This window comes from Callorhinus ursinus, unplaced genomic scaffold, assembly GCF_003265705.2.
Source record: "Callorhinus ursinus isolate GAN/ISIS: 27379988/994484 unplaced genomic scaffold, GSC_fseal_2.0 scaffold16, whole genome shotgun sequence".
NCBI classification, from domain to species: Eukaryota; Metazoa; Chordata; class Mammalia; order Carnivora; family Otariidae; genus Callorhinus; species Callorhinus ursinus.
The window spans coordinates 32,747,443-32,769,913 of record NW_027397078.1 but is presented as its reverse complement, the minus strand read 5'-3'; the positions used below and the strand labels follow the sequence as shown (position 1 = coordinate 32,769,913).

At 39.1% G+C, this 22,471-nt stretch overlaps 1 protein-coding gene and 1 long non-coding RNA gene across 4 annotated transcripts in view; one reads left to right on the top strand and one right to left on the bottom strand.

Moving 5' to 3' along the window:
- MOSPD2 (motile sperm domain containing 2) overlaps positions 1–21,032 on the top strand; it is a 58,390-nt gene extending 37,358 nt beyond the window's left edge. The window contains exons 8-15 of one of the 3 annotated variants that reach the window (XM_025857713.2): positions 1,128–1,252; positions 4,036–4,212; positions 4,843–4,955; positions 7,491–7,587; positions 8,357–8,453; positions 8,984–9,113; positions 17,796–17,898; positions 20,079–21,032. In XM_025857713.2, the coding sequence (XP_025713498.1) occupies positions 1,128–1,252; positions 4,036–4,212; positions 4,843–4,955; positions 7,491–7,587; positions 8,357–8,453; positions 8,984–9,113; positions 17,796–17,898; positions 20,079–20,120 (884 nt within the window). In that variant the 3' untranslated portion in view covers positions 20,121–21,032. Of the gene's footprint in view, positions 1–1,127; positions 1,253–4,035; positions 4,213–4,842; positions 4,956–7,490; positions 7,588–8,356; positions 8,454–8,983; positions 9,114–9,327; positions 9,514–17,795; positions 17,899–18,474; positions 19,616–20,078 lie in introns of those variants that run through there. The other 2 variants (XM_025857712.2, XM_073902061.1) reach the window with 2 other exon arrangements.
- LOC141374289 (uncharacterized) lies at positions 1,192–17,080 on the bottom strand. The gene is made up of 3 exons (XR_012381062.1): positions 16,938–17,080; positions 3,634–3,724; positions 1,192–1,318 (listed from the first exon to the last, which is right to left on the bottom strand). It is a non-coding gene; the product is annotated as an uncharacterized lncRNA (long non-coding RNA).
- Positions 21,033–22,471: the final 1,439 nt, after the last annotated feature.

Below are 22,471 nucleotides of genomic sequence, written 5' to 3'. Positions count from 1 at the left end.
ATTAGTGGTTGCCAGGGAATAAGGTATAGAGGTTAAGGAGAATTGCATAGCTTCAAACGTCAACTCACAGACCTTTTTTTTTTTTCTTTTTTAAGATTTTATTTATTTGACAGAGAAAGACACAGCGAGAGAGGGAACACAAGCAGGGGGAGTGGGAGAGAGAGAAGCAGGCTTCCGTGGAGCAGGGAACCCGACACGGGGCTTGATCCCAGGACCCTGGGATCATGACCTGAGCCGAAGGCAGCTGCTTAACGACTGAGCCACCCAGGTGCCCCTACTCACAGACTTTTTAAATTGAAATTAATGAAAATGTAAATCTTATGTAAAATGTAAGCATAATTAGCCAAAGTGAAAATGCAGTTTTCTGAACCACTATTTAATTTTTATCATACTGGTTTATTTCCTGATTTTTTTCATTGATGCTTTTGCAAATTTAATGCAGGATTCCTCTTTTAATTTCTTTAAAATGTGTTTAGAATGTCAGAATGGAAACAAGGTTTAAAAAAATTAAGTATAAATTAGAATAGCATGAAAGAACAAGATTGTAATTACCAAACAGCTGTGTTTGATAACAGTGTATTCTTGTAGGTTCCATGAATAAGTTCCTCACAATTATATAAGCTGCAGGGCTTGCAAGAAAGGCAAAAGTTTAGGGTTAGGATGAAGTCTGAGTCTAGCTCAAACCCATGAGGAAAGCTGCTTCTCTTGTTGACTTCCCATTTGAGAAGGTTTTTCAGGTTGGGGATTGATCAGGAGTGTAAGGAAAAATGACTCTTTCCATACTATTGTGCAGTTATTCCTCAAACCACAGTGCCATTTGGGTCCGTGTCTGGGAATCTTAGTAGTGGGGATCATTGACAGATTTGTACAGAGGCCAGAACCTTGATAAGTTTATTGACGCACATCAAGGTAATTTCATCTTCCTGAATCTTCATGGAACATTTGAAACCCATAACAGATCGTCATAATGTAAATACCTACAGGAATTAGTGAATGTTAATTATCATACCACAGAGAGATACATATTAACAGCGTTTTGCCCAAATTTCAGAAGACCTACATTACCACATGCAGTAAATTAATTGAGAAAGAGAATGAATTTAATGAAGTGACTGTTTCTTCTTCAGCTGCTTTCAAAATTGTGAAATCCTGGCTTGGTCCGGAAGCAGTGAGTTTGTTGAAGTTTACCAGCAAAAATGAAGTCCAGGACTATGTCAGTGTGGAGTATCTGCCTCCCCACATGGGTGGGACTGTAAGTATCGTCCCCGAAATGTGTTTCTAAAATAAGACTGCACCATGGCACATTAGGCTGTATTTCCTTAAGGAAAAAGAAAAAGCAATGTCTTAATATCCAGAGAAAGATCATAGATACTCCAAAATAATACCATTACAGACATTTTTTATATGTTTTCAAGGTGTTAAATTTTCATTTTGAGAATATTTAGAATCACATGATTCTAAACTGAAAAGTATTCGGTATTCAGTACAAATATTCAGAAACAGTATTCGGTAAAAAGTCTTCCTACTGCTATCCCAGTTCCGTTTCTTATATTTATTTCCACGAATCTGTATTGCCTATGTAGGCAATACAGTATATTTGTAATATATATGAGCAAATATGTAATTCTTTCTCATCTCTTTTAAACAAGTAGTGTGTTTTTACACCATTATGCATCCTACTTTTCTCTTTACAACGTGTCTTAGAGATCATTCCAAATCAGTATGACAAACTGTTCTACTCTTGTTTATGGTGACACAGTATTCCTGTATCTAGAGATGGACCATAAATTGTTTAATTAGTAACCATGAGTTATTGAATTTTTTTCATGTGCCTTAGTTTGCTTCCACTTGTTTACTGTTGAACAGTCTTTTTAATTTAAAAGATAATATAAAGTTTTTTTTGAAATGGTTATACTACTTACAAGTAAGAGACCAGGAATAAGTAGGTATGTGTTAAATTTTTAATACTACATAACAGTGAAACATACTGTGATAATGATTTTTCTTCTAAACTATGAAAACCTATGGATTTGTATGCTTTGGGTTAACTTGATTGATAATATTTCAGTTGTTTGATTTTTATCATCTATTTCATATACTGTCTACCTGGCAAAATTGTATTCAACCAGAATCAAGTGACTAGCAAGATAAAAAGTTTTGGTATGTCCTTTTGTTTTCTTTGATTAGAAAAAACATGAACCAATATTTTTATTTTTTTTAATTTTATTTTATTATGTTAGTCACCATACAGTATTTTTAATTTGAAATTTGCAACTTTCCCATTTTGAGGCTTTGTATTTTACATTTTAACAGAAGAACACAGTACGGGTCATTTCAGGTTCTACCTTTAGTTAAACGAGCTATTTGATTTCTTTTTAATAATTTGCCCATAGAATTGTTATATCTTAAAATCAGTGGCATCTAGTAACAATTATTTTTAGGGGTAGAAAAGAGTATCTCCCTTCTCTGTCATTAATGATGTATTTTTTTCAGGACTGTACTCAGAATTGTAGTAGGACTACTATTCTTTAACATAATTTTTCCCAAAAGTAATACATAGACCATTTTTTTTAGAGGACTGAAAAGTACAACAGCTTAGTGAAAAGTATGGCCTCCCTCCCCACATTACTGCCCACTGCCACTCTCCACAGGCAGGCAGTCAGTGCTTCCAAGTTTTCTCTCCTAGAGATATTCTGTCCATTTTATTTTTTCATGTATGTTGTTGTACTAGTTTTTCCACATCATTTCTTGTTAGGTTATGCCATATTGATTCTTAGAGGTCTACCTGATTTTTTAAACCATTTCAGAATATTCCATTGTATAGATGTAACATAATGTATTTAATCAGTTCTCTTCTGAAGGACTAGTAGTTATTTCCTAATCTTGCCATCATTAATAGTGCTGCAGTGAATATCCTTGTAAATAACTCTTGGTACCTGGGTACAGCAGTGTAAGTAGGAGATGAACTCCTAGAGGTAAAATCATCAGGTCAATGGGTATTTGTAGTTTAAATTTTGTTACCTGTTGCCAGTTTCCCTCTAAAGAGATTGTGCTCATTTCCCAATTATGTGTGTGGCATGCTTGAACCACATCCATGCCAACATGGCATACTCTCATTTTTGTAATCATTGCTCGTCTTGGGTGAAAAATATTGTGGTTTTGCATTTCTGTTATTGTAAGTGATGACGAGCATTTTTTATGATTTAAAAGGTAGTCTGTTCTTTTTCTATGAACTCTGTATCATTCCTTTATCTTTTGTTCCGTTATTACTCTTTTCTTGTTGATTTGTATATATTAAAAGCTATCTTGTTTCTGATACACGTGGTACATAATTTTCCCAGTTGTGGCTTTAAAGAAAAAAAAAAAACTTGGTTTTTTAGGGGGTTTTCTCGGCGGGGGGTTGTGGTTGGTTGGTTGATTGTTGGGTTTTGTTTTTTGTAATTCAGAAATCTTTCATTTTAGCGTGCTCCATTTTTATCAATATCAATATTTTTATGCCTGCTAGGTTTTGTGCTATGATTAGAAAGGTCTTCGTAGGTTTTCTTTTCTGTTTTTTAATCCTGTGTGTTGTTCTGGAGCTTTTTTTTTTTTTTTTTTTTTTAAAGCTTACATGGGTTTTAAAAAAATACACACCTTTGGAGTGCCTGGCTGATTCCATCGGAAGAGTGTGCTACTCTTGATCTCGAGGTCGTGGGCTTGAGCCCCACATTGAAGGTAGAGATTACTAAAGAAATAAACAAACTTTTTAAAAAAAAAATATGTACTTCAAAGTTTTTATCCATCTGAAATTCTTTTTGGTGCAAAGAATGAGCTAAAGATCCAAGTTGGTGCTTTCACAGATGGCTAGCCAGTTGTCCACACCACTTTCTGCTCTTTCCCTTTGTGTTTTGAAATGTTTCCTTTTTTAAAAATTTCACTAATTAAGTCTTTTTCTCCTTTTTTTTTTTTGGCCAGGAGAGTGGATTTTAATTTTACTTAGAGAATTATTTCTCTACCCACCTCTTAGCAGGCTGTTATAAAATTCCTTTCTCTTAGGATCCTTTCAAGTATAGCTATCCTCCACTAGTAGATGATGACTTCCAGACACCACTGTGTGAAAATGGGCCTATTGCCAGTGAGGATGAAGCTTCAAGTAAAGAAGATATAGAAAGTGATGGCAAAGAAACCCTGGAAACAGTGTCTAGTGAAGAACAAATAACTCTTCTAAAAAAGGTAATTTTAACAATCAAATGGCGTCAAAACCTGTGGCCTGTGCACCATTCTGCAATTAGCTACGTATATGACTGTGAGTAATTCACTTAACTTGCCGCCCTTCCCCATCTTCGTGTGTAAATAAGAGGAAGGATGGTCCTAGCTAACCAGTAGTGTCACTGTGGTGTTTAAAAAGGCTGATTTCATGAATTTGTATAAAAATTGGCAAAATGCATTTTGAAGGAATTGTTTTATTGAAAATATTTTTGATTTACCTGAGAGAAAAGGAATTAGTTTACAACCTTCTACTTCCTCTATTTTAGTTTTGAAAGAGCACTTAGTTATCTTCTTATGAGTCATCAGGGGCTTGATAGAGGGATAAATATGTTATAACTTAGAACAAATTTAAAGACTCTAAGGGAAAAACCATGTTATATTTTCTGTAGCGACTTATTTAAGTATGCTCTCAAATATGTTCGTGGTCATGTTAATACATGTTAAATAATTTAGATGTGCTAAGCTTACGTTAAAGATTGTAATTTGGATTGAATCACTAATGTTTACTTTTTGACCTGATGAACTGCCCAGCTATCAGCATGAAACTAAATTTCTTTATCTTTTCTTTCTTCATATATATTTTTTTGTCTTTAGATTAACCTAACCGAACATACTTCCAAAGCAGAAGAAACTGAAAAGGTTGATTCCAAAATGAAAGCTTTCAAAAAACCACTGAGTGTGTTTAAAGGGCCCTTATTACACATCAGGTATCATAGTTGATTTTTTAGCTGTGCTTTTATAACCTGCCTTGATTATCTTGAAGGAACTGCAAAATTAAAACTCCTGTACTATTTTTCAAACTGTGGAAATAATAAAATTAAAGGTTATCCAAAGACTCACCTTGGTTTCCAGTCATAGTAGATATTTCAGCTACCTTTTTGTTATTTATTCCAGTAAATGTGTTTAAAGGGCCCTCATTTTGTATCAGTAAATAAAAGTGAATATTCATATATTCACTGAATGACATATATTTTTTCTCATTTTACTGGTACTGTTTGGCTTGCATTAAGTTCAAGGTTGCCAGAAATGACATTGAAGTAAGCATTTATCAGTTTGACCTTCTAAAAGCTAAAGCTGAACTAGAAAAATAGGGGGTTTTTTTGTTTGTTTTTTTACCAAAGCCAGAATTCAGTACATCTCTATTTTTGTTTCTGGGTTACTCAATCTAAGATTTAGGGTTGTTTGTAATTATCATTATGTAAAGATCTCTTTCTCACTAATGATGCTTTTCGTTGGGAAATCTATATGGCCTTATGTTAATGTTGCTGTACTGACTTTACTTAGTGATGACCTAATGTATCATTTCCCTTCCCATACTTGAAATCTTTCTGTGTAACTGTTTTAGGTATGACTCTTATGAACAATACAGCCAGACTTTTTAAAAAATCTGATATTCGAATTTCTAAGACTAGTTTGTTTGCATATTTTTGATTACTGTTATATCTGGATTGATCTACCATCTGTGTGTGTTTATGGGGGGGCAGAGGCAGGGGACAACACATGCATATGCTTTTGGTCGTGGTTTTTCTTTGCCATTTTCCCCCCTGTGGAGTTTGTTTTCCATTTTTCCCTTTACTGGTTTAGAAGTTACACACTGTGTTTTCTTTTTTTAAAAATTTTTATTGTTAATCACCATACATTACATCATTAGTTTTTGATGTAGTGTTCCGTGATTCATTGTTTGTGTATAACACCCAGTGCTCCACGCAGAACGTGCCCTCTTTAATACCCATCACCAGGCTAACCCATTCCCCCCTCCCCCCTCCCCTCCAGAACCCTCAGTTTGTTTTTCAGAGTCCATCGTCTTTCATGGTTCGTCTCCCCCTCCGATTGCCCCCCCTTCATTCTTCCCCTCCTGCTATCTTTTTTTTTTCTTAACATATATTGCATTATTTGTTTCAGAGGTACAGATCTGTGATTCAACAGTCTTGCACAATTCACAGTACTCACCATAGCACATACCCTCCCCGATGTCTATCGCCCAGCCACCCCATCCCTCCCACCCCACCCACACACTGTGTTTTCATTGGAAGCCTGTCAAAACCATAGGTCTCGACTTAGAAATGTCGGGGGTTGGCTGGAAGAGCTGCCTGGGGAGAAAGCTGGAGGAGAACAAGGCAGCGTCTAGGGCTGCAGTTTGGGCTCTGCCGCTCCCTGCCTCTGCCCCCGGGCAGGTCACAACACTGCTCCTGCACAGGCATGGGGACCCACCAGCATCTTTCTCCCCACAAGTCTCACAGTTTTGTGCTGGTTACTGTGAGCAGTTCTGAGATTCAGGACCTCTTCTCTGTGGTCTCTTTCAGATTGGGTTCTAAAAGGAAGCCAGCAACCATGCTAATTTGTCTTGTCCAGAGTTGGGCAAAGCCCCCTCCTCGGAAAGCACATCCTTAAAAAATGTGTGTCCTCCAAATGACTGTCTCTGATATGTAGACATTCCTGATATAAAATGAATCTACTTACATATATAGCTCAAAGTGAAGGACAGTCTGAAGAATTCACCTTTTTATCTAAAATAAAAACACTGTGTTGCCCATTGTTTGGAGGCACCTGATACAATTTGACTAATGTAATTAAACTACACAAACTTTGCTTCAGTCTTTTAGTTTTGATTTTAGGTCATGAGTACTACAGTGGCCAGCAATAGTAAAATTTGCATTTTGAGGTTTACTGATTTTACTGTTTAACCAATATTTCCCACCCCAAATTTTATTTTTGTTTTTTGTATTCCATATTACTTAGAAAAAGCCTTTATTATTAAGGAATTACCTAAGGAATTATTCTGTGACTTAAGTACATCTCTAATGATCTTTCATTTTAAGTTATGCTTTTCTCTGTTGGTGTATAAAATTATGTCCCATTCTAATCTCTTTGTAATTAAAGTTGAAGCAGCAGTTTCTTCTTTGTTTTGATTATCTATAACCTTCCAAAGAGTTTAAATGCACCTTAAGATGGTGCTGATTATAGGCTAATTCAGAACCTTCCTAACTCTCTCTCCTGTCCTTTTCTTATTTTGCTTTTGATTCTTGGGGAAAACCATAGGACTTTTAAATAGCATGCAATGAATTAGTAAGATTAAAACACAAACTATATTAGGTAGTTGCTTTATAAGCTTTTCTTTTTTGATGAAATCTCTTTATACAAATAAGCAGAAGATACTAAACAAATACTTTTCTTCCAGCTAATGATTAGATTGTCATTTATTCCGAATAATACAAATGCCTTATATTTTTGTCACCACCTAGCCCAGCAGAAGAACTGTATTTTGGAAGTACAGAATCTGGAGAGAAGAAAACTTTAATAGTGTTGACAAATGTAACAAAAAACATCGTAGCATTTAAGGTAAATATCAGAAAGATAGAATTTATTATATGTGGAAATCTGATAGGGGAAGTAATTTCAGACATATTTTAATTGAATGATTGAGAATTTTTAACTTGCACAGTGTTTTTGATATTTTTAGGCATGTTATACTGCCTTCTAGTTTTAACCACGTGGCATAGCTTATCTACAATTTTCCCCAGGATCTGTATCTCAATCTTTAATGAGCCATAATAGGCTAACGTCCAAATTCATCCTAGGCTTTAATGTTTGTGGTAAATAAAAACCCAAGGAAAAAATCACTCTTCATTATATAAATAATTCATAATAACAGTGAAAACAAAACTATAAAGTCAAAAGTGCATTTCCCCCCGAGTGTGATCTATCGTTTGGAATGTAGTTTATACTGGATACTGACCTAATGACTGAGTTTACCACTGCCCCATATTGTAAGTATTAAGATGTTCTGGATGTTCTTTGAATATAGTGTTTTAATTTGTGAACGCTATTATAACGTGTCCTAATACACAGGTTTGTTTTAATTTGTATTATTAAATTTAGGAAATTACCAGACAGGATATTTCATAGATTTTTTTCTTTAAAAGGAAGGCTAAGATACTGTTTTCCTATTGATGGGGAAAAATACGTTCCATGCCTAACCACCATGGTTGTTTTGTAGACTTTATTATTAACTGTTAATTTTTTAAAACTCATTTTTAAGCCATTTACCCCAAAAGAAACATTTTTCTTATGTTATTAGTTATTATATGACCACTGTATTTATAAACAGGTGAGAACAACTGCTCCAGAAAAATACAGAGTCAAGCCAAGCAACAGCAGTTGTGACCCTGGTGCATCAGTTGATATAGTTGTGTCTCCCCACGGGGGTGAGTTGTGGCCTGATGGCCTCAGAGGGTATGCTGGGGTACCTGGGGCCGGGTGAGGAGTCCATCGAGCCAGACTAAAATCTAGAAACTAGCTCAGTGTCAACAAGTCACCTCACTGCACTGTAGGCATCTCTTTTCTCATGTGTAAAATGAGATGGGTCAGTGTTTCTCATTAAATTTTTTTTTTTAAGATTTTATTTATCTGACAGAGCAAGCATAAGCAAGGGGAGTGGCAGGCAGAGAGCCCAGCGTGGGGCATGAGCCCAGGAACATGACCTGAGCCTAAGGCAGACGCTTAACTGACTGAGCCACCCAGGCGCCCCGGAAATGGTTTTTTAGCACATAAAATTGTTTAAACTGATGCCAGTTGAAATGGAATTTTTTAAAAAATCCTTTTTAGAAAATTTTTTCTTTAAGGTACTTCCATATTATTCTTTTTCCATTGTTTTCTACAATAATGCCTTAAACCACGTGTCCAGCCCTTTGTAAAGGTTCTTGTTTATATAGTAAGTTACCCTTTTGGAACGCAGGTTTAACAGTCTCTGCCCAAGACCGTTTCCTGATAATGGCTGCGGAAATGGAACAGTCATCTGGCACGGGCCCAGCAGAATTGACTCAGTTCTGGAAAGAAGTTCCCAGAAACAAAGTGATGGAGCATAGGTATGCTTTTTTTACTCACGGACTCTCAAATGTGACGGGAAGAAGCAGAAGGAGAGAACTGCCTGCATGGACTAGGCAGGGGTCTCTTCCTTCTTGCGTTTGGCAGACATTTAGGCTTCTAGTGTGACCTCAAGCTCTGCAGGGCCCTGGGGCGCCCAGGTGAAGGCGATCTGCAGTTTCTCAAGGAGGTTGCTAATAGCAGACTTGTTTACAGGTCAGTGCAAGAACCTGGAGGTGTCAAAATTACAAACATAGATCTGTCCCAGCAGTTCCCTTTGTAGGAACACTCACCCTGTGTACTAGAATGCGTGTCTTTCAACATTGTTTGTGCTAATGAAACAGTGGGAAAGAACCTAAATGATCCTCATTAAAGCAATAGTCAAATGCACTTGAGTATGTGGAGGAGTATTCAACTATTCAAAACAGTGTGGTAAATCTTTATGTTCTGATATGGAAAAATACCTATGATATATTAGGAGGAAAATCCTTTGCCTACATCGGCATATCCAAGCATGTATGTGCATGTAAAGATCTATAGAAAAGGAGAAAAGAGAAGCCTGTGTAATGGTTTTATTTTGGAGTGTGCCAGTTCTGCCTCCCAGGGGACACTTGAATGCTGACACTGTCCATTATCACAACTGGGCAGTGGGGTACTGTGGCATCCAGTACTTTGAGACCAGGGATGCTGCTGAACATCCCACAGTGCAAAGAACAGCCCCCCCCAAGACAGAATGATCTGGCTCAAAATGTCAGTAGTGCCTAGATTGAGGATTCTCCATGGTGGGTAGTTAAGGAGGGCCACTTTGATGACAAAAATACAGGACCTGAAGGAAAAGAGAGTAAGCCACTTAGATAACTGGAAAAAGTGCTTTCTAGGTAGAAGGAACCACAACTGAAAAAGGAGAGTGCTTGGCCTGTGTAAGGAACAGCAAGGAGGGAAATGTAGCTTGAACCCAGTATAGGAGGGTGGGGGAGACAATGTGGGAGATGAGGTCAAAGAGGTAGTAGGAAGGCAGGTGATTACCATAGTGAGGACTTACAATTTTGAGAAAAACTATTAGTTTGGTGCTAAGCAGAGCCAGGAAATGATTTGGCTTTTTTTTTTTTTTTTAAGGCTTATTCTGGGGGCTGTGTGGAAAACAGACTAGGCAGACACAGGTGAAAGTGATACTCAGTTAACACAAATAGCACGTGCTGCAAGCCTGCACCACTCTAAGTGCTTTACTCTGATTTATTCACTTCGTCATTAAAATGACCCTAGGAGGTAGGTAATTCTTTGTCCCCCTTGATAAATGAGAAGCTGGGAAACCTCTCAACAGCCGTGGCTGAGTTAAATCTTCAAAAGGAACTGAAAGAATACAGATGTGGCTGGAACACAGAGGTGACAGGATCCAGGGTAAGAAGAAAGCTGGAGAGGCGGACAGGGCCCAGAGGAGGAGCGTGGTCACCCTGGGGAGACCCACGGGAGAGCGTCAGCCTGACCTGATTCACCTTTGACAAGATCACTGCAGGCTTGTTTACAGAAGGGAGGACGACAGGAGCGGGCCTGGGAAGACAAGCTTTATTTCAGTTGTCCCAGCCTAGAGGAGTATTTCGTGGCCAGGGGAGGACAGTCCATCAGGGACTCGGGAGGGAAACCAGTAGGTGAGCTGTGTCATCCAAGTCTAGGAAAGGGTGTTTGACAAAAGAGGAAGGGACCAGTGCTACTAAGTGCTGCCATGCCAGTAAAGAAGGATGAAGTGTGAGCAGTGGCTATTGGTGACATCACAGAGGCCATCACTGACCTCATAGGGAGCATTTTCAGTGGGCAGGAACCAGGTTCTAAAGAAATGAAGGTAATAGGACTGTTCTAGAGGTTTGGTTTGGTGGAGGAAGGAAGACTGTGGTGTTGACAAAGGGATTGACAAAGGGATTGTTTGGTGTGGGTTTTTCAATGGGAGAAGCCAACTCTAGAAGGTAAATCGTTGATAGGTCCTGGCCCTTCAGCTTTCTCAGGAATTGCACTAAAGCCAAGGTATGGGTCAGCTTTAGTCAGGAAGGAAGGAAGGAGGAAGGAACGCAGGTACACATTAAGGCTCGTGGCGGGCTTGACTTTTTAGATGGAGTAGTTACATATTTAAATCTCCATATTGTAACAGGGTCTACTTTCTCCTTATCAAGAGTTTACTTTTGTCAAAGGCATGGCTATGAAAACAAACTGAAAGATTAAGTAACACTGGTACAAAAGATGGAGATTAATTTGAAGTTCTTATCAGTCCCTCAAAAGCAGGTTTGTTTTTTTTTAAATCAATTCCTTATGGTTTGGTTTTCTGATAGTCAAGAGAAGCTCACTTATCTCACAGAAAAAGGGAGACTTGGTGGTTTGATACTGAAGGCCCAAGTAAAGCAACGACTCCTATCTACAAAGGGTGGTTTCCTTCAAGTAGTAAGATGGGGTGAATTCTACTCAACACCATATAAAAAAAACTTTCCCTAGGTTCTTGAGCGGTATCTGTAATTGCTTGTGTTATTATACATTGCCTCTACCCACCTTAAATATCATCTCCAGTGAAAGACAAAAGAAAAATGGGGAGCGGGGAGCCAGTTATGAGAGGTTATCAGGAAAAGCACAGTCAACAAGGGTAAGGTTATTATACAGATTTAGATTAACTCCTCTCTTCTCGAAGCCCCTGAGCCTGCCAAGGTAAGGAGCCTTCTGTCCAGAATCCTGTAAAGCAAGGTTACAGGTCCATTTTTTCCAAGGCGCTTTATTGGTTCCATAAAGTCAACCTTAGTTCCTTAAAGTTGTCTGGTCATACCTGATTCTATGCATATTATTTTCAAATACGACATTCCAGTCAAAGCCTTGGTAGTATAACCATGCTTCCAATTGTGTCCTAGTACAAGGAGAACAGATTCTTATGCAGGGGGGGAAAAAAAAAAACTATTACCATGAAAGTACTAAGAGTTTCTGAATTCTGGAGGAATCAGGTAGGGAGAAAAATTGTTTCAGTTCTGCTCACAAAGGTAGTTTACCGAATTACTGCCAATCATAGATAGCTTATGAGGAAAGGAGTAAAAGATTACCTTCAATCTGGGAAAACCAAACATTAAAGACCCAGTAATAAAAAGTATAGTCATCAGTTCATTCAATCCCATGTTATTAATTCTTGGTCTGCTTGAATCCTGTTTTTTTTTAGTTCTGGAAGTTCTTACCCAGTTCAGTTTTATGATCTGAAAGTTATTAGAAACCTGTTTTCGGGAGTACTTGTCAGAGTCCTTTCCATGAATCTCTGAAGATGAAGCCCATTTGCAAAAGGATCAGAGTAAAACAATAGCTTCTTTAAGTGACAAAAAGACTTAAAAATGGCCATGGTTACAGATCTGATGAAAGTCTGTTGTAATGCTTCTGACAAGGAAATTTGGTTATTTCTGTGACATATACAGCATCGTAAGATAATAACTAGAATTATAAACCGTAACATTATACCAGGACATTCTAGGAATTTTATACAATTTCTGGAACACTTATATTAATAACATACCTATACAAATATAATCTAAAGAAGGTTTAGTATTATTTGACAATGCTTCCCCTGTAATTTAACATAGCAAATAAGCCTAATTAGTTTTACATCTTTTTTTTAATATTTTTTTTTATTTATTTGACAGAGACAGCTAGCGAGGGAACACAGGCAGGGGGAGTAAGAAAGGGAGAAGCAGCCCTCCTGCCGAGCAGGAAGCCTGATGCGGGGCTAGATCCCAGGACTCTGGGATCATGACCCAAGCCGAAGGCAGACGCCTAACAACTGAGCCCACCCAGGTGCCCCATATATCTCTTTCTATAAGAAGAAAGAACGATCTTTTGATATGTTCCAGCGGCCGTCCGAAAAATTTCAGAGATGTTCAAGGTCAAAAAGACTTCATTTAGAATTTGAGTTGGGGGGGGCGCCTGGGTGGCTCAGTTGGTTAAGCGACTGCCTTCGGCTCAGGTCATGATCCTGGAGTCCCGGGATCGAGTCCCGCATCCGGCTCCCTGCTCAGCGGGGAGTCTGCTTCTCCCTCTGACCTTCCTCTCTCTCATGCTCTCTACCATTCTCTCTCTCTCTCTCTCAATAAATAAATAAAAATCTTTAAAAAAAAAAGAATTTGAGTTGGGGTCTGTCAAAAACATCAGAAGGTTTTAGACACTTGACTAAGTGGGATAAGTCATCATGAAATAATAATTATCCATTTAACCATAGTGACAATAATATATCAAAGGCAAATACAGTTACACAGTTCTGAGTAAAACTTAGGAAAATAGTCTTCTAAAGATTAAAAGAGCTAAACAATCAAAGAGCTTGATAAAGGTAACATGGAGCACAGGAAATTTTGATAAAACTCACCATCTTTGCTTTCTAGGCAGATTACTTAAAAGCTAAAGAAAAGCCTTTTACAGTCTCTTCTCAGTAGCTGACTGATTGATAGTCCAAGGAAAGGTGGTCCTTTTAGCAGATGAAATTTTTAGTTTCACATAAGTACACTGCTGATACTGAAGCTTATTTGTATATAATCCTTATAACTAATTCATTCAATTTTAGCCAGCTTGACTACACAAAGTGGAATTTTCCCTTTCCAACTGTCTATATCCATTTAGTGTGTCCTTTATTATCTTCCCTATTCTGAAATAACCAGCTTTATTGTAAGAGAAAATTACTTTCATTCCCCTTAACAAAAATACATGTCCATACTTCATACATTTCCTCAGCCAAAACACATCCTGTTTTCCTTGCACATGGAGTTAGTTGCTTCTGTTATTATTTCTAGCAATTACATATATGAATTAGAATTCTTAACCCTTAGAAACCATGATTTCTAGTGAAAACTAAGTGGTAAGCAATTGTGTTAACACCAGCATCCTGTAGATTGGCAAATTTATGAATACATCATTTCTAGAAGCATATGCTTTCTCATAGTACAGTTTTTCAGTGTGGCACAAGATAGGTTTACTAACAGACTATTTTTAGTCCCTCTGTAGTAAGAAGCCAAAAGTCGATAAACCGATGTTCAGTAATTAATGTTTCAGTATTTTTTAAGATTTTTTTTTTTATTCATTTGACAGAGAGAGAGAGAGACAGCGAGAGAGGGAACACAAGCAGAGGAAGTGGGAGAGGGAGAAGCAGGCTTCCCGCCGAGCAGGGAGCCCGATGTGGGGCTCGATCCCAGGACCCCGGGACCATGACCTAAGCCGAAGGCAGACGCTTAACGACTGAGCCACCCAGGCACCCCAATGTTTCAGTATTTTATCTCACTTGGAAATGATCTAGTCAGTCAGTGAATTTCCCGTCTAACTTAGCAAAACTAAAGTTTCAAGTTGTCAGAGATTTGAAAACCTGTTTTTAAGTAGATTTCACCTAAAAACTGTTATCCAACTTAACTTCTAAATCACTTGCTTCCAACAATTATGCTTGACTACTCATGACAGCTTCAGGAAACATCAGAGTCTGCCATCATCCCAAGCTATTTTTCGTTCTGACAAATTATGTACCTGAGATAACATGAACCTATCTGCATAGTAAACTCCAGAAGAAAAAAAAGTTGCATGTCTGCATTATATCTAATATTGACAACTTTAAACCAACAAATTTAGCTTTTATTTTACCTAGAATTAATATATAGCACATGAACTTGAAAGACACTTGGGTTAGTTTCTGTATTTCTAAGAGGTTTAGGAATACTTAATTTGGTAAGTACTTATTTTTCTTTAAGCCAATCAAAGAGAGCTTTTACAAATTAATTTTCACACTACCATCCTGAGGTAGAAAAGTATTACACATCTATAACATGTATAGAGACGCACATAAACATACAGACACAGAGACCTTTTGGCTATAGCTCTAAAATTTTAGCCATGATTCAGGTACAGTAACACAAAACTCACTAGTTTATATAAAAGAACATTTAGGTTCAAATTGTGTTTCTGGCAGTTGGAATCAGTTTGCCTGCTCAGATGGCTAATCATTTGCCAAAATCCCAAGTAACTCCCTTTCTTCCTTCTGATGAGCATCACTTCCCTAAAGTTTGTATTTCAAAGAGGTAGCTGTCAGGTCCTAGAGAAGGTAGAGCAGAAAATCTGTACCTCAAAGGCACACAGAAAGTATCAAGGAGTTTTGGGGTATATTTGCCTATCATCAGATGTCTAAAGTAATTTCTACTTCTGTGTTTCTTCTTTTTCTTAAGCACAGGACAGTTCTGTTTTCCAACATCCTGATCTTTTACAGTACCTACATGTATTTTGAGATGACTGGGGGAGGTTTTAGAATTGGTAAGGTTAGGTGGACTTCGAATTGCTTCCAGTGTTGCATTTCCGGTTTTGTAAAGATTTGCAAGTCAAAGACTGTTGTTTTTAATTACTCAAATAATTCTGTTGCAGCCTAAATGGTTATCAAGGGACTGATAACCACCCATGCAACTACATTTTCTTCGATTTGCTCTGTATCTGGGAGAAATTTCCAACTAAGATGGAAATGAAGTGATTTCTATGTTTTGGAGCTTCAGGGTTTAATGCACTATGCCTTTAAAAAGTTTCATATAAAGTATTCCACAAAGGCATTTAAGGGGGGGGAAGAAAAAACCTGTACTATTGCTTCTAGCAGCCCCCAAACATCAGCCTTCAGCTGATCCATTTCCTGAACATTTGTGGGAAGGCCTGGGAGAAGTTCTGGTCATGTTTCCAGTGAGGAGAGTTTTCCATGGGGGAACCAAGTGGCTTGTCTGGTAACTACAGTATAATCATGGGTGGGCAGAACAACCCTTAGCAGCTAGTCACAGTCCCTGTGAGTGGTGAATGAGTGGCCACTGATCTTTTACCTCGTCTCTATATTTGGTACGTATCTTCTGAACGTGGAGGTAAGAAGAACATCATAATTTCATCTTGCTTAGGAAGTCTCTCAGGCTGGTGGCCATTCTCCTTCAGATTCTCCTTTCAATTTGGTCTTTCCAGAGGTGCCAGTAAGACAATTGTTTAGGATGAGAGCTCTCTCAAAGTTTTTTAAACATAGAAGCTTTTCCAATTCAAAAGATCCATCATCTGGCATTGAAAAGTAGGATCTTATATTAATCTCAGTAGCGACTCGACTCAAGCCAATAGGCCTTCTTTTGGTTTAACCATGGACATAAAGAGGCATCCCCAGAGACGGTGCAAAAAAAATGCAGTCCTCACAGGATCCCGAGAGTTAGCATAAGAAAGCAAAGACTTACCAAAACAAATTATGTAATATATGGTGATTAACATAACAATAAAAAATTAAAAGATTAAAAAAAAAAAAAGAAAGCAAGCAAAGACTTCCATTGCCCCAAGTGGTAAGAATGGTGTAGTGAAGGTGCTGTCTCTCGTTTCCCACAAGAATGTGAGAGGCCTCCAGTCTAAGACCCTCTAATCCGTGACATCATTTACTGGATTAGACTTCTCCAGCACTAATGACCACAAAAGCTGCGAGGACAAAGGCCCCTCATGGACTGGGGCCCCTAATGACAAACTGCCCTGAGAGCTGGCACAGCTGGACAGAGAGGATGCTGCCTGTCACTTTGTGCCTCAGCTCCCCACCCTATCCCACTAGCTGCCAGACACCTGTGGACACATGCATCCTCCAGCTGACAGGGACCAAAAAGAATATTCTTGCTGGTCACAAAACCAAGCTCTCGAGACCTAGAACAAGATGAAAGGAAGACCTCATTTGACCTATTTTCTTCTGCTAATCTAAATTTGGAATGGAAGGGACAAGGTCAAATTCTGACCTTTCTCTCTCTCGACCTGGCACCAGAGTGAGATCCAGGAAAGCAGGCTTCGGTAAGAATGCTTACCTTTGCCGGCTTCTGCCGGTTTTCCAGGCTCCCATCTGTAGGCTCCCAGGCGAGTAGGGTGTCTCAGCAGGTCCCAGCGTAGGTTGCCAAAATGTAGCAGAGGAAAAAATTATTTATCATCTACCCTGCTAGGTTCTTGGCTGAGACCCCCACCCCCTGAAATACAAGACTAATTAATAGGAGAAAAGCAGAAGTTTAATACCACGTATACCTCCTGTATATCTGGGAGATACCCAGGAAAACAGGAAAACTCCCCAAAGTGGCCCAAGACACCACCTTAAATACCATCTCCAGCTCAAGACAAGATGTTGGGGTTACTAAGGGAGTCCCTTATGGGGGGCTGTCAGGAAAATCACAATGAACAAGGGTAAGGTGGTTCAGCAGATGTCGATTGGTCCCTTCTCCATTAAATGTTAATTTAAAAAAAAAATCTGCCCTTTTAACAACTCGTGCTAAAACTTAAAAAAAGAGTTCTTAGAGATTTCTGTCATCCCCTCGTCCTGGCAGCGAGAGGAAGACACCCTTATAGATGGACCTTTCCTTCCCTTATTGATGTCAATGTCCCTGACAAAAGGTTTTCAAAGCTTTTCTTAGGTCTGCTGTTTCTTAAAAAATAACCAGCTCCAGATAATCGTTATGCCAGAGAGGTGCATTTGGGGGCGGCCAGTTGTGCTCCCCTCCCAAGATAGATCCATAGTGAGCTGCCACCGTACACGTGTATCTGGGGAGGAGGGAGGAGTACTTTCATCCCGGTTACATGAACTTCTGTGTTTGACTTTTCTCACATTATAGTTTACTTTTATAAAAAAAATTTCATTAAAAATTTTAAGAAGTTATGTTTCCTTTGGACTTTCATAGGTTAAGATGCCATATTGTTGAGAGCAGTAAACCAACCACTCTGACATTAAAAGACAATGCTTTTAACATGTCCGAAAAAACCAGCGAAGATCTTTATCTACAAGTAAGTGTTCTTTCTCCCTAACTAAAACAGAGGTGTTAATGCTAACTAATATTAGAAATCCACTTTTTCCCCACTGATGTAAGGAAGACCTTTGGCATAGACATGACACAAATGCTCTTTTCTTTGTGAAGGGAAGCCAAATCTGAAATCGTAAGCAGTGAGTTACTTTTGGAGATCTATTCACTTTTGAAAAGCTCTGGCCATTTTAATTTGGACAAGTTATATGGTGCCTTGGGGAGTACCAAAGAATCTGATCTCACGAGAGGAGTACCATTTCAACTTGAAAAAGTTGGAGGGGCTCTCTTTCTGAGTAGCTGGTTTAGGTACCTCCAGGAAGGCACTTGCTTTGCTCCTTCTCCACGAGAAAACTAGGCCTTTCCAAAACAGGAGTAAGAGGGTGCACGGCTATTCACCAAACAAATGCAATGCCTCATGGCGTTGCCAGCTCCCGGCTGCTCAGAGTGGATGGACCCCATCCTGTAAATGGTTGGATTTCTAATATTCCTATTTGTCGTTTACATGATTCATGTACCATTTTACTGATAGAAATCTTTCATCCTTTTTTCCCCTCTTTAGCTCAATCGTTTACTAGAAAGCAATAGGAAGCTTGAAGACCAAGTTCAGCGTTGTATCTGGTTCCAGCAGCTACTGATTTCCTTAACAATGCTGTTGCTTGCTTTTGTCATCTCTTTCTTCTATTTGTTGTACAGTTAAAGAAGTGGCACTCGGTAGGAAGCAAGGCTCTTTCGTTCATTAGTTGGAGAAAGACCCAGAACTTCATGCTACTAAAAGTGCCGCCCATCTGTGCTTCCTGAAAGGAAATTTGCCACACTTAGAGGGGAACAAATATATGTCTTGAAAATAAAGTCTGTTAGAACTAAGGGAACACTGGAGAAATTGATTGGAAGAGACTGTAGCTGTAGTTAGCCAAGTCAGGGCATCGCCGCGTGTAAATTAATACGTTAGATATAATTTATTTTTTCCTTTTGATTTGAAGACTTCTAAAGTTTAGGTTTTATTATAGATATACATTAGCTGAACTGAAAAGTTTAAGTAACAAGCTTTGTTGCAGCCAAAAAATGTCATCTGCTTTTTTTAATGACAAAATCATTACAGCTGAGCCAACTTACTAGCTTTTCTATACTATGTATATAGAACATGTATATTGAAGAAACCATACTTATACAGAGCAGTTTCTGTAAACATGACTTTGTAATTTTGAGAATTACTTCCAGATGCTAGTCAATATTCTTTGAGTATGTAAAACTATTTAATGCCAAACCACCTTTAGCCTTTGTTTCTTATCTGTCTTCCTTAACTTAAAGTCTGCCTTTTATTAATCTTGGACTTTTTAATGAATACTCACATTTAGGTAGAACTGGGGAAACTAAGCTGGGTTGGGTTTTCCTTGAATTCTGTCAGTGGCATGGAGAAGAAAGATCCTTTCGGTCCCACTTTCCAGTCTTTTTTATGTGGTGTCACATTGCTCACGGTGGCTGGACACTGACCCGTATGCTTCAGTATTAGAAAGGCCTACTCCAACGTTGTACCATCTTCACCCTCTTTTCTAAACGAGTTAAAATTTCTTTGAAAAGTTTTTGAGAGGCATAGCAGAATTCATTTACATTTCAGTTCCTTGTTAAAATCAGCCACAAGAAGGAAACTTGACAAAAAGACTAGAGGATCTAGAAGCGTGGAAAAAAAAAAAAAATCAAAACTCAAGTATCAAGTCTCCATTTCTGAGTGAAAAGTAGAACTCATGATCCACTTGTACCACCTTCAGACTGGGGCTGATGGACCTGCTGGATCCTCTCCCCTTGTCACAGTAATCCCAAGGGTGGTTCCTGAGTTCCTAAGGTGAGAACGACTTGCAGGGGCAGAGGTGGATGAAAAGAGTTTGTTTTCTCATTTATACAGCCGGTTTCAGTCCGTGTTGGTTCACGTGTAAATCTACTTGATATGAAAGAAAAAGAGTCTGCCTGTTAAATAAATGTTGAGTTTTGATTGAGCCATGCTTGGAAAATGTTTTATTCTGAAGTGTAGTGTTGGCGGCTTTCAACTCATTCACTGAGTTGTGAAGAATGATATAATAAGAGTCCCTTCCAAATCGGCCTAGAAATAAAACCTTAAAAGGACACTGGTCTGATAACTTTGTCTTAATTTGGGTTTTTCTGTTGCAGTTTGCCCACTCCAGATGTGAACGTGACTTCAGTACACCCTAAGTACTGGCCGTAGTATCTCCCTGTGTGTGTGTGCACAGCGGTGTCCCCTTCTGTGTCACATCCCCGGCTCAGCTATCCTCTAAGCCCAAAGTATTTGTGTATGTTTTTTGTTCCTCAGCAAAGAAATGAGGAAATCATTGGTCGGAATTGGAAGCATGCTGTCCTAACAGTGTCCCTTTAATGTTTCCGATGAAAATGACATTGACTCGCTAAGTTGTTCTTCCCTGATGTCTGGCCAGTTCATTGAATAACCTATCTTGTTACTGTTTGTGTGTCTATTCAGTGTGACTAGGCAAGATTACTTAAAATTAACTATAAGAGCAAAGGCATCTAAACTTTTGTTCTTGTCTTAACTAATCACCTATTTACATTTGATTTTCTTCTGTCTTCTTTTGATTTTATTTCATCACACTTTGTATGATGATTACTCTGAGGACTCTGATAATAATTTTCTTTTTTAATCTTGTCATTAGCTGTTCACGACCAGATTACCAAGGATCAACATTGAGATTTAGATTGTTTTCACTTGAGAATGGAAATTAATAGACTTTCCATGAAAATATTAATAAACTATCATTAGCTTGATCTGAAAGTAGCCTACAAATTCAATTGTGGTTAAACCCAGCCTCAAATTTCATAATAATACCATAACTGTTTTTATATCTTGCCACTAATTTTGACTGGATTTCATAGCACTTTATTGTACAATTGCAAAAAAATATATTCCTAGAATTGTTGCCAGTGTAATTTCTCTAATATTCTGGTGCTTTTCATATATTTTCAGTATTTTTATTACTATATTGTTATTTTCTTTGTATAACTGATCAAAAGAACATGTTTTCTATTTTAATATGTTTTAGAGAAATAATTACATTTATGAAATAAATATCATCAGGAAAAACCTCTGGTCTCCAATTGATAAAGCATCTTAAAATCAATGCTCAGGCCTACTCTGACCTTTCAAAGATCACATTAATTTCCTTTGGACCTGCTTTGCATTTTTATAAGGACAGTGCTGTAAGCGTCCGGAGTGACAGTCGTGTTACCGGGTGATGTCCTTGTGTGTCCCGTTTCTCCTCAGCCCGTGTCAGGGTCTGGTTACTCTTCAGTGGAGCTCTCCATTATCCCCAAACTTAACACTGGACTCACTGTCATGACTGGGGGCTCCATCATGGAACCTTCTGTAGAGCTGCCCCACATGAGCCAGAACTGCCCAACGTCCCCTCCATCCTAGTGCACCTTCCCACCTGACAGGAAGCAGGCTGTGGAGAGACAGCCCTACCTGGCTCCTGGGTCCCTGGAAGGCAGTCCTTGTGCGGAGGCATCCACAGGGTGTGGGTGTGGTTGGGAGCGGCCTGAGAACTATTGGTGTGGTCCCCTCACCACTGGAAGATAAACCCCCACGTGACAGCTACCACTCCGTAAAAATAGAATAGGACAGATCCATCTTCTAAACTGAAAGAGGTGGAAATACAAAACGAGAAGAGAAATTCAGAACAGAGCTACAAAGACAAAATGGTAACCTACCAAGCAGCAGCACATCTGCCCAGGACTGTGAGGCCGTGCCCTCCCTTCCTAAAAGATACAATTTTCTAGGAAACAAGAGCTCCTGGGGGGAAAGTTCCAGCTAGGGAAGGATTGGTTCCTTTACCCCCATCTTCTGCTTTCTCCCCGAAGTTTTCAACAACTCGAAGTTCCCTGATGTCCGAACATCAGCCCCCAGAAGCCCGGGGCTCCCCCTCTCTCCCCGCCCCAGGAAGACAGAATGGAAGTTGTCCCGTCTGTTGCACTGGAGTCAAAGGTGGTTAGGAGTGAGGGCTCTGTAGTCAGGCTAGCTGGGCGCATGCAGCTGCCCTCCGCACCACCCGCTGCCCGTGTGACGGCAATGTTAACTGACCTCCTTGGGCCTCAGTTTCCCAATCTCTGAGGCTGATAATCGTAGTGCTGCTGTGCAGGATGAGTGTGACAGTGAGGGGAAAGAAGGCACTTGAAGCAGCCCTGAAGAGGCTGGCCTTGCTTTGCTGTTGTTGCCCCCACCTTCCATCCCAGCTTCCGAGAACTTTCCACACTCGGGTTGCTCTTACTGAGTATCCCACCTCATACAAAGCCAATCATCAGTTCTCCAAACTCTTCCCTGCTTTGTACTCCTACCCTTGCCTTCCTGCTACCCCACTCTTAATTCTAGTGCTCGGGTCAAGGGATATACTTTAGAAGGGTAGTGATGACTGGCTGTCTTAAATCCTCGGAAGGAATATCCCTTCCAAAAAACACTTTGGTCAGATGTTTCCTTCTACCATTGCACCCACACCCCTTCAGAACAGTGCACGTGTACGCGTGCGCGCGCGCACACA